The sequence below is a fragment of the Lissotriton vulgaris genome, chromosome 9 (assembly GCF_964263255.1).
Source record: "Lissotriton vulgaris chromosome 9, aLisVul1.2, whole genome shotgun sequence".
Lineage (NCBI taxonomy): Eukaryota > Metazoa > Chordata > Amphibia > Caudata > Salamandridae > Lissotriton > Lissotriton vulgaris.
The window spans coordinates 557,479,582-557,491,949 of NC_141697.1; the positions used below are offsets into that span (position 1 = coordinate 557,479,582).

General features: G+C 41.2%; 1 protein-coding gene across 3 annotated transcripts in view; it reads left to right on the forward strand.

Annotated features, from left to right (window-relative positions):
• MUS81 (MUS81 structure-specific endonuclease subunit) overlaps nt 1–12,368 on the forward strand; it is a 309,816-nt gene that overhangs the window by 134,931 nt on the left and 162,517 nt on the right. For all 3 annotated transcript variants that reach the window (XM_086938075.1, XM_086938074.1, XM_086938076.1), the window contains 3 exons: nt 1,645–1,808; nt 2,585–2,683; nt 11,092–11,172. In XM_086938075.1, the coding sequence (XP_086794201.1) occupies nt 1,645–1,808; nt 2,585–2,683; nt 11,092–11,172 (344 nt within the window). The remainder of the gene's footprint in view (nt 1–1,644; nt 1,809–2,584; nt 2,684–11,091; nt 11,173–12,368) is intronic.

Below are 12,368 nucleotides of genomic sequence, written 5' to 3' on the forward strand. Positions count from 1 at the left end.
AGGCCCATTCCACTGGGGCCACGGCAGCTACTACTACCCTGGGTCAGGGAGTCCCCTTGCAGGACATCTGTCAGGGAGCTACGTGGGTCTCGCTGCACACGTTCGCTAGACACTACTGCCTGGACAGCCGAGTCCGGAGAGATGGCTTTTTTGGCCGTTCTGTTCTCCAGGACTTTCTGGTGTGATCATTGGTTCGCTGACCCTCCACCGGGGTTAGTATTGCTGGAGTATCTATTCTAAGATAAGGAATCTAACACTAACCTGTTTCTTTCAGATGCACAAGTTACTTACCTTCGGTAACAATACATCTGTAAGAAACAGTAGTTAGTGTTAGATTCCTTACTGCCCCACCCATCCTCCCCGTTCTGTGAACCGATATCTAGGGTTAAGGTTCTTCCCTTTGAGGGGCCTAGTTTCATGGCACCAGTGTCGGTTTTTATCATGGCTCTGCGTTCCTGGCACGGAAAAGCTGTGTACAAAGCTGTGTATAAGATCTGACGTCAGCGCTTGGGCAGCTACTAAGTACTCCGACGACGTCATCCCGGCGCCATCGACGACGGACGCAGAGCCGCAGACAACGCCTATCGACGTGCAGGGGTACTGCTACGCAAAACTTTCCGGATCCAGTCTGACGCCTGGGATATTCTAAGGTAAGGAATCTAACACTAACTACTGTTTCTTACAGATATTTCGTTACCGAAGGTAAGTAACTCGTGCTTTTGGTACCTAAACGTTCTTGAAACCCTGACTGTCTGACAGTAGGGAGTTTTTGTTTATGCTGTTAATTAGTTGGCCACACATTTCTCAATTTTCTTCTGAGCCATGGCAAATGTGTGATCATCCTGTTATTGGTTAGGATTACTGGGTCCATAATTCATTTTTGTAGTGTTGGTGAGATTTGTCCTGTTTTCTCAGTAGCTGAGAACCAGTCTTTGTTTTAAAGAGATGTTGACAACTTTTGCTATTTTAGCTCAAGAAGCTGAATGTTACCTTTTGATAAGCTTTAGTTGGAGACGTAACAGTACATTGGTCTCAGCTTTTTCACTATTTTGTTGATTTGGTATGATCTAGCTGGAGACGTGATTTCTCATTTCTTTTGTGCCTTTGTATAGTTAATCAGTATGGGCGAGCGCTTCAACCCATTTTCATTGACATGCTTGTCTGGCTAACAATACATACTCGGTTAACATGCATCATAAATTATGCATCTCCATTTATAATGTATTAGAGACTGTATTAATATAAAAGCGTTGATAATATTTGTGTATTGTAAAAGACAAAGCAAATGCTGATCATACCAGTTCTCACCTTCAAGAGGACTTAATCATCAGTGCTTATCTTGTTCTAGTTATGATAGCAACTCCCCTGAGAGGCAGTGGAGGGGTTTAGCTATTACCAGGAGGCCGCAATGAGTGTCACTTTTTATGGCTCTTTTTGGGTGTTGAAGATGTTCTGCCTACTGATAGAGCAACATGTGAAAGTCACTTTTTCATCAAGAGATTCTCTCCGATATCCTTAAAGATTGAACTATATTTTTACATGCGACTATCCATGAATGAAAACAAGGATTGCAAGTAAGCAACTTTTCTTTAGGTAGTATTGCTTGTTAACCCTTCCTCCGAATAAAATTTCATTGAATTTTAGGTGCAGACGCTCCAATTCATAATTTGGCTGTGTCAAGTTCAACAGCATCATCAAGCAGCAAAAAGAAGAAAAAGAACCCCGAACAACCCAAAGGTTTATTAGTTGCACAGCCTAATGATGACCTATCTGTGCTTGATTCAGACAGCGAGCTCACTGGTCCCTCTGTAAGTCCTTCTTCATATCCAGAATTATTCTGTCTCTCCCTTCTTATAACTGTGATTTTGTTGTGTCTTGATTTTGTTGTGTCTTAATCTTGTCTTTCCATATAAGGCCCACTGCCTATTTAATGAGACTCCTAGCTAATGTGTAAACTTGGGCACAGGGGAAATTAAGGGTGTATTGTAATCTTCCTTCAACCCCATTGTCTTCTTCACCAAGTCTCCAGTTGTAGTGCCCACTTAAATATGGATGTTTATTTAACGATTATTGATTGTTTTAGGAGGTCTTGCGCAGTCAGTGAGTGAAATATTTCTCTATCCTTCATTTGTGATCCTCATTTGAGTGGGATGCTATAGAAATTTGTGCTTTTAATGAGCAGAACAATACAAATGTTCACACTATAATAGTCACAAGTCTGCTCCTACATATACAGTTAGAACCTGTGATTTCCCTATTGGCCGGTTGTCTGTTGGAACACTTGGCTTTTGAGACTGTCGGCTGTACACATTGTTGTTATCGGAATGCTGCAGACCAGAACTAGCACTTGACTGTGGACGTTTTATTCTGGGAAGTTCCATTGGCTAAACCCTGATTGCTGGAGGAGTGCTTTGGTTATTGACATTTGTGAGTTCTGTGGTTGCCTGTCTGCTGCCTGTCCAATGTAGATCTGGTCAGAAGGTTAACAGGTGTTTCAAATCCATACAAGTTATTTTTAAAGACCGGTATATCTAGGCTGACTCAAGCATTGTAGTGACCATGGTCTGCCTTTGCTTACTTTCAGAAAAAGAAAACCGGTACTTCAAAGAAGCCACGCGAGTATGTTCCTCAGAAACGCTCTGGGGGGTTTGCTGTACTACTGTCTCTCCTCCAGGACAGCAAGGTAAACCTATATTCCCTATGTACTTCGGAGTGACACCTTGTTTCCATTTGTCTGTCACCCATTCTCATCCTATCTCTGATTCTGTGTACCATTCTCATCATCTCTTTTGCTCATTCTACATGAATGCAATCCTCTGCTTTTGAGTCATTTATTTTGGTGCTTTATATAGAGCCCACACTCATTGGTATTTTACATTTGATTATTTATTATGTATTATTTGCCTACATATCTTGTATATCAAATGATCATAATTGTAATAAACCCCTCAGTAGGTAAAATGCTATTTAGGGAACCCGTTAGATAGGCCCCAATCATTTCATCACACTTCCCTAACCCAGTAGCGGCTACCGGTAATAAAATATTGTGGGGCATGACAGCATCAAATTCACCATAAATCCAGCACTTCTCCCTGGCATCCACAAGCAGGAAAGGAAGGACTTCCTTCCTGCTCAGTGGAATGTGATCCAACCAATCTTGGAGCTGCTCTTATCAGCGTGAGAGCAGCTCCAGGATTAGTGGTAGTAGGCTAACCCAGTGCTCAGTTTGAGGCTGGGGGCCTGTGCCAGCAATCCCTGGCTGTTTCACATCCTGACGACTGCTGGGTCTACATGGCACATGTCGGGCTGGCCGAAGGTAGCCAGCCGGTCAACCCAATCTGCTAACTGAAAGGGGCAACAGTAATCCTGCCTCACACTCACTCTGTACACAGCGCGAGCTGGTGGCAAAATAAAATAGCATTATTGTGCAATTCTATTTGTGTATGTTTGCCTGCTGCTCTCGCAGCAGGCGGGGCGAAGCGCCTCCGCTCTTGTGGAGGAGCTGCTGCTGCTCTAATCTGTTAGTTTTCTATAATGTTGTCCGCTATCAAGCTTAATATAGTGATATAAGTTTACTAAGTATATATTACCTAAGCTAAGTATAGGTTTTCCTCATACCTTATGCTGTCATTGGGTCAGTAGTCTGAATTCAGCACTTCAGCATCACCCCACAGCGTCCAGTCCATGTGTCTAACCATACCCTGCTTCAGTAGCTCACGTATCTTTATCACTACTGATGTCATAAGGAGAGTCACTTGTGCGATGCTCATTCTTTCTTACAAAAATGTGCTTACAACAATACCCCTTTGCAGAAGCTATGAAAGGTATTGCTACTTTTTCTTCTTCCTCCCATGATGGATCTCTGCGAGGTCGCCTTTGCTCGCAGTTGTGATTACAACGCATGCATTAGAGAATTAAAATGTTTTCCTTTTATGTCTTCTTAGTTCCTAAACTGAAAATATGGCGATCAAGCACACATTTGTGGGTATTGCAATTCTGATAGTGTGCTTTTCTAGATCCTATGGCCATCACACCAGGGTCTTCCAACCGTTTCTATAATAAGAGCTACTTATGTTCAATGAAAATCATCCTGAGATGAATATCATTAGTGGTGCAATAGTGACCATGTTAGATAAGATTATGTTAGTGGCCACCTCATGGAAGGTTACCAACAGTGATCACCTCAAAGTAGCCAATAAGATTGCCAGCAGTAATGTAAAAGTTTTTTTTTCAGTTTCCAATGCCTCTTCTTAGGTTATGCAGGATAGCCATAGCCACAGAGTCCCTGGCACCAATTAACTAATATTAGAAAATTGCATGTTTTATCAGTCAAATAACAGCTTTACATTTTTTGGAAATCCATTTGTCTCCAAACATCAGATTATGAGTTCCGAAAAAGCAAAAATGTTAATCTCAAATATACACTGTACAATTGTGTGATACATATATAATAACTCCCCACAAACAACACTTTTAATATAATAGGCTGGGCTGTATATAAAAGACCTGCCTCCAGATCGCTGGCGACCTACCAGTAGCTCCAGAGCTACCATTTGGAGAAGCCTGTATTACACGCATTCTCTAACATTAAAGACTGTCATGTTTACATTGCAGTCAAGCTATGTATGCTCTCTTATACATAACACATTATAATCACACGAAAGCTTTGCCATACTCGACATAGGTGTGTGACCTTATGAATCAGGCATGCCAATCTTAAAATATATGGTGCTTGAATTGATCGGCCAGTGTAGTGAGATTAGCATCTGTGGAGCCATTCTTTGTTTTGTTTTTTACAAGGCTTATGTTGGGGCACTGTGGTTGCCTTGTTTGAACCAATTAGACAGGGAAGGAAAACATGACATGTGAAAGGAGATAAGATGAGTGGAAACAAAGTAGGAAAAAGGAAGTAAGACTAGAACGATAGATTAATTGTACCAGATTGTAGGGGTAATACACAGTAGACAGTGACATCCAGTAGACTAGTTGGAAAAGCCTGAGAAGTAAAATTACAGTGTAAAATTAGAAGTTTCAGAAGTCTGGAATCTGAGTAGTTCAATAATGACCATGACACATGCAAGAGACACCGTCATAATCTGAGAAAAAGCTGATATAAAGAAGACATAGCAGTTCTGTTTATTTATTTAGTATTCGCAAATATCAGTGCTGGAGCCCACACAATACTAGTGCACTTTACAAGAAGCCAGACAGGATAAAAAGCAAAAATATAGAGAGCAAAATAGACAAAGGTCAGCCACTTTATTGTAAGATGAAATTGTCGAGGCAGGATTCTAAATTGTCACAGAAGTTAATGATTTTCATCACTTCAGAAATGGGTGGAAAGAATGAGTGGTTGAGTCTAGACAGAAACTGAAAGGAGTTTCAGCAGGTACTTAAAGCACTCGAGAAATACTGATTCATGTGCTTGTGATGTTTTGAATCTTGGTGTTTCCAGCAAGATTAATCTTTTCTCTTCTGAGACCCACCCTAGCCTCCTGAATCGTTGAGCAGTTATGCTATGTTTTGGTTTGCTGCCATGAATTGTTGCAGATTCGAAGAGAAAACTTTGAATTTGATTCAGGTTTCAAATCAAGTTCTTTCAAACTTGATGAGATGGGCCGAATGTTCTTGTGGAATGAAATGAGTCTTGCTGCCAATTATAAGATGACTTTAAGAGAGGCAAGTGCATTTAACAGCGTACCCTCCTTTGAGCCATTGCCAAAGTCCATGAAAGGAGCAAAAAGCCAACGCTTGACTCACTGTTCTTTGGGTGGTCTGTGGAAAGGCGTTTTGTTTCATGTGGGAAATGGTTGATTATATGTTTGATATGTAACCATAAGGTTGCTATGTGGAGTGAGTGAGAGTGGAATCCAGTAGTAAGTCTATTGATTTGAGAAAGGGGGAGGGAAGCTGTCCACATTGAGTTCAATACTCTGGGTCAGGTCAAGTCTCATTTTATGTTTCGAGGATCAAGAAAATCCCTGACATCCTGGACTTTAATGTATAGAGGTTTGTGCCAAGGACTTGTTTTGGTCGAGGTGTGCATCTTCTAGTGGTGAATGGCACCTCCTGTCACTGAACTGGATTGGCCCTGTGGAACAGCACAACACTACAATTACAGAACTCCGCGACAGCAGCAAAACAAAACTAACCCTCCTTATCTTCAGCACAATTCTGTAAGTTCACAATTCTACCCCTGTAGAATGCTCCACTTTTATGTTATCACATTATTGCACGTATCTATGGTTGCACATCTACAACTTGACAGACAACACTACAGCTGTGCATCTACAACTCCACTACTGTTTATTTACAATTCTACTAGTGCACAATTCTACAACTACGCAATTCTGCAGCTGCATAACTCTGCAACTGCACCAACACGGTAACACCGCACTCTACAGGTTTACATTTTACAAGAACACAACTGTACAAATTCACCTCAGAAATGCTACAGTTACATAGCTTCAAATGCTCAGGTGACCGCTACATCAGCATCATCTACCACTTTGTTCCATCTGTATAGCTCTACACTCCTGTGATGAAACTGCCTCAACCAAATTACCGCAACGTCTCTATGACATTACTACTACCCAACAAGTATAACTGCAATACTATGAAAGAACAGAATTGATTAACTTTAACACTACCGTGCTTCAAGTTTCACCACAAATCATAAAGCCATCTTCCAGACCTTATTATAAATGTTAAAGGGGGACTTCTGCAGATGGTTCTCCTTGTAATTATCCTGGCTGGGAAAAATTAACTCTGTTAAAATTAGCCTCCTGCCAAGAGTGTTATATCTATTCCAGACGCTTCCAGTTTAAGTTTAGAGGGAAAGTTGTGTTTCTCTTAAAAAACGAAAACTCCAATTTATTTGGGAAGGACAATGGACCAGACTTGCATATAAACACTTATGATTATCCTAAAATATGGGTATGTAGGCATTACCAGATCTTGTCACTTCAATAATCTTTATTTGATCCTTGAAAAGCAGATCATGAAAGATACAATACATTCATATAGATACACCATAAATACAATAAAAAAATTAAAAATCAAACCATCAGCCAAATAAATATACGTGATCAGTCATAAAATCAGAAGTCTTTTTAAAAAAAAATCAAACTACGCAATTGTATTGCACATTTTGAGAAGGAGTCCACAGTTAAACATTCTTGAAGGCACTCTATCTTTTCAATTAAAGCTATGCTACTCTGCCCCTATGAAATTTGTACTTACCTAAAAGCGGCAATAAAAAACGCCGTGCAAAGGCAAGATAACATTAACAAAAGAAAACAAAGTGCAACAAATTCTGGGTAGACACTGCATCACATGGGCCAATACATAAAGTCACCAGCCACTAAGAGATTAAATGGTTAACAAAATCATATGTTCTTGTTGACCACTTTGTTCGATAAAATCAAATAAGCAATAAAAATGTTGATGATTGATGGCAAAATTATTCTTATAAAAACTAATTAAGACCAAACCAAATTTGGATCCCCACCTCTAATCCAAGACCTTCATGTTACCCCTGTCAACTGGAAACATCTCTGTACTTTGTTGCAGACTGGTCCCTTCAAGAGGGTAATTAGCCATTACAACGCAGCTTTTACACCACAAACCATTACATCGCAAGCGTTACAACGCATTAGATGTAACAACTCGTAGCCAAACTATGCATGTTATTACATCGCATGCGATGTAATGGCGATCCACCTTGTTGTGAGGGAACTGAGGCTCTTACGTTTCCTCACAACGACGTGCATTGTGCACCGCTCCTCAGCCGAGGTGAAGCGAAGCAGGAACCAGGGATAGGAACCATGAGAAGAGCGAGGTAAGGGGGATTGGGCCTGGGGTGGTAGTAGTGTTTTAGGGTAGTGCTGTGGTGTGTGTAGTGCAGGGTAGTGTTTTAAGGTTTAGGGTAGAGTCAGGGGTAGTGTTTAAGTGTAGGGAGCGGACTGGGACCGGGGGGAGGGTCGTGCTGGAGGTAGTGTTCTAGGGTTTAGGGTAGTGCTGTGATGTATGTGTAGTGCAGGGTAGTGTTTTCTCATTTAGGGTAGTGTCGGGGGGTTGTGCAGGGTAGTCTTGATGTAGGGAGAGTGCTGGGGGTCAGCGAGGGTCGTGCAGGGGTACTGAATTAGGCTTTAGGGCAGGGCAGGGTAGTGTCACTTACATTGTATACTTTTTCCATGAGTATAGCTTTACCACATATGCTTTTGCGTTGTAATGGTATGCGTGGTAAAAGCATATGCGTGGTAAAAGTATGCGATGTAATGGCATGTATTTGTAGTTGCAAAGCGTAGTAATACCCGCATTGTAATGGCATGCTTGGTATTGGTACGCGTTGTAATGAGTCCTATTCCTACAAGAGAAAGAGAAACACTGGTCATATATGGACAGGGCAGTGGTGGGGCAATGTATCTGGGATCTAATCTGAAAGCCAAAATCTGACTAGTCATGGCACACTTATTTAAAGACACCCACAAAAATTACTTTTACATTGTAGGATTCCATGATGGGCTAACCTGCCTGACTGACATTCCCTTCCCCTTACATATCTGTCTATAACCCAGCCTTTACGCCCGCTCACACACCAGGCGCCTTTCAAAATTGGCAGAGGGGAGACTGTCTGAACATCTCAGACCTGTTCCATATCACAGATATCTTGACCCTTGATGTATGAGAGAAAACATTTCATGTAGACTAGCTAAAACACTGTGCCACAGGAGATCTCCCCCAGTTAAAAAATTATGCAGAGCTGGAGGGTCCATGCTGCAGATTGCACATCTCTAAACTCGTTTGATGACTCCAGTTGCAGCCCCCGTCCTTTCCTTAGAATCATTTTGTGACATAAATATATGAATTAATGTACCAGAAGGCCAGTGGTTCCCTCCTTGGCTGAATATCCAAAATCATTGCATTCCCTCGGAGGTAGAGAGTTCCACTGTAAGGTTATATTTGTTTGTTATTTATGTCCCACCAAATTAGGCAAATTCTATTCCACAGCAGATAAACTCTGTTGGAGGAGGTGTGGCCTATTGGAGATTTTAAGTAAATCTGTTGTGATTGTCAATCCATCTGCTCATTTTGGAACGAATTCCTAGCTCAGATTAAATAGATTTTGGATTACCCTATTCTAGCTACACCAGGATTCATCCTTCTGGGTTGCGCTCCAACTCCCTCAAATACTAAACGCTTGCACTGTCATGTGGAACTGTTTGGGGGCAGCCAAAAATTGCACTGGCAGCCTTCTGGAAGAAGCTGGAAGCCTTGCCTTTGGCTATATGGCATCTCAGACTTTGGAGCATATTAACGGTGGAAAGATAGCAAATTTTATGCCCAACGTCTACAAAAGCTTTGAAACCATCTGGGGCTCACTGATTGAATATCTCTCAGTGGGTCTTCCATTATTTTCATGTCCTACTTGTCTAAAAGCCCTGAACCTGTTTAACTATTGATGTATCAGCTATGTGGTTATTTGGAGCTTAATGTGATATCAAGCAAATAACAATGTACTAATCTATACTGAAATCATGTGTCTGATTGTAAATTATTCTCCAGTGGTTGTTTATTTCGCGGAATAAGGTGGAGTTTGTTTTTTAGGTCGAGCCTAGTATGCGCTGCTCTTGGAGATGACCTCTTGGAATCACTCTGGACTTCGAGCAAGCTTGTGCGTATTGTAGTAACATTTCATTGGCCTTTGCGTGTGGCTTTCAAAAATGAAAGCACGCAATTGGCCAAAGGCGGCTATTTGTCCCACCTTTTCCTAAAATGTTGATGCTAACAGCATCCACCTTGCGGTTACGAGCAGCGGCACGTAGTGTGCCATCTGTTGAGTGTTATATTTCAAAGGTTGTTTTTTGGTCTGCTTTGCGCTTGCGAAAGCCTCCCCTACCCCTTCCTTTCCTCCCCCGGCTCCTTTGTCCCTCTTCCAGGAGTCGGCTGAGACGGGAGGAGACGCGCTTTTTTTCGTGTTGCAGGCTCTCCACACTTACACTCGCTCTCCTTGCGAAGGTTTGATACAGGTTCCGGCTATTGTGAGATGTTTACTTTTAAAACCTTGGAAACCATTCAGAAAGGACACATTTCTGCAAGTGTGTTACTCCTTTCTAACAAACATTGTGATATTGTGCAAACTGCTTTTCCCTGTTGCAGCTTCCCTTCCAACGCCTTCTCCTCTCGGTACCCGCTCCTTCTCTCGGCCCCTTGCTATATGCATTTCTATGTGTATTCGTGTATCTGTGTTTGTATGTGCTTCTACCTGCTTATATATGTGTGCATGAGTGTGTATATGTAGGCTTGTGTGGTTGCAGCTCTCAGTATAAGCAGCTGCAGGTTGATGTGTTTCCAAATGTATGCATGTCTGTTTAGACATGCATGTTTCTATGTTTTTGTGCTTGCACATTTGTGTGTGTCTATCTGTGCAACAATGTTTATATTTCAGAGGTTTTTTAAAATGCACATAAAAGACCCAGGGGGTGGGTGAAAGTGCTTTACAAAAACAATATCTGCGACAATAACAACTGGCTGCAAAAATATTAACCTCATTAGCACTAAAAAGGGGCCATCAAGGAAAGGGAAACACAGTTCTCTTTACCTAGTACTGGACCTACATATCCAACAATGTTTGATTATGTCTGCCATGGGTCTGATACCTATTGTGACAACATTCACAGGATGGCCATATAAGGTAACAAAAATACTTATTACTGTATTATAAATGTTCAACAAGCTACACAGCAGGTACACTCCTCTACAACATAGCCTAAACACATTGGCAAAGCCAATAGGTCTGGCAAAACACGTATAAGGTCCCAAAGGCGAGACCTATTGGCTATGCCAATGCTTGTTATCTTCTGTTACTTTTTTGTCACTCAGCCGGTAATGGCTGCTGAGGTGATCAGCTTTGTTAGTAATGTCCACTGCCTCCTGCCGAGGTAGAACTCAATATGTTGTACTTTGTATGTATAACAATCTATAAAAATGATTTAATTCAAGAAAGATGTATTCAGTTATTGAAATGTTCTTCCCTCTGCCATCTGGTGTGTCCATATTGACCGTTTTGGCCAAATGCATTTTTCTTAGAATGTGAATAGTCGTGGTTACCTGACGAAGGCAGAACTCCAGCGGTCAGCACAGGCCTTCTGCGATAAGTCATTCTCTATGGTAAGTTCCTTTGCTTAAGAATTTTTATAGTTCGGTTCTCCTGTGTATATATGCAGTCATATCCTATTATGTAGTGTGTGCCTAAGCGGTTCAGTTTGTATTTGTCCGCTTCATCTCTGCTTGAATAATGTGTTGTTTGGTATGTTATATCTTGAGAAAATGATCTTCAATGTTAATGTTCTTTTTTGACTTTTTTTTTCTTCCTATTTTGGGTTTGCCTGATGTGGGAGGACCTGTTTCGTTCCATGACATGATGGTCCTTTCTGTCTTCTTTCCGGTCACGTTTCCTTCTGCCTTACACTTGCAGCTTTTGCATCTCTTTTCAACTGCGGCTTGCTCTACGTTTTACAAGTATCTTTCTGGACATTCAGAAGGGGCATTGCATGTTGTAGCTGCCTCTTCAAAAAGACCTTCCTGTTTCTTCACCACCCCCTCCTTCCATACTGCTGTTGCACTTCATAAGAGCATCTCAACAGTTTATCCATGTTTGTATGACAATATAATCTTAAAAGACAAAGAAAATGAGCTACGAAAAAGATAATTTTCTCGGGAAGTAATTTCTCCTTGTGAAATCTTTCGTCCTCTGATCTAAAATATGATTTGTGATACAGAAAATAAACGTCTCCCTCTGAGCTCCACTGTATTAGCAGGTATAGTCAACACTTGCTCATGGTCTAGTTTAGGCATGAGATTACTTCGTCCCATTGAGTGAATTAACGTCATATGAGACTGTCAAACGTGATAGTGAGGGTTCGGCTTCAAAGCAAGCTTGTTGGGGGCGTACTGACCATTATGTCACATATGGAGGTATGATTTGCCAATTTTACAAGGCATAGGAAACTTAAAAAAAGATTTTTAATAAGAAAAAAATGCAGTGTAAATATTTTTTTTGTGGTCAGATTACGTAAAGTATGCAGCTTTAGACTCAATCGTTCACATACACAAAACTAATTGCAAGATATTCATGGTCGTCCTTTTGCTGTTAGCATTACTACTTAAGTTTTCCGTAGACAGTCACTGTTCATTCATCCATGGGCTCCTGAATTCGATCCCTCTACTGCACATTTAAAATGGAAATGGTGAGATGCTGAAATAGCACACCTTCACAAGGGAACTCGCGTGTCACTGTTAGTTTCAATGAATTTTAAGCAATACGTTTTCAACTGGGTATTGCTGAGAGACCAGCACAGTTGATG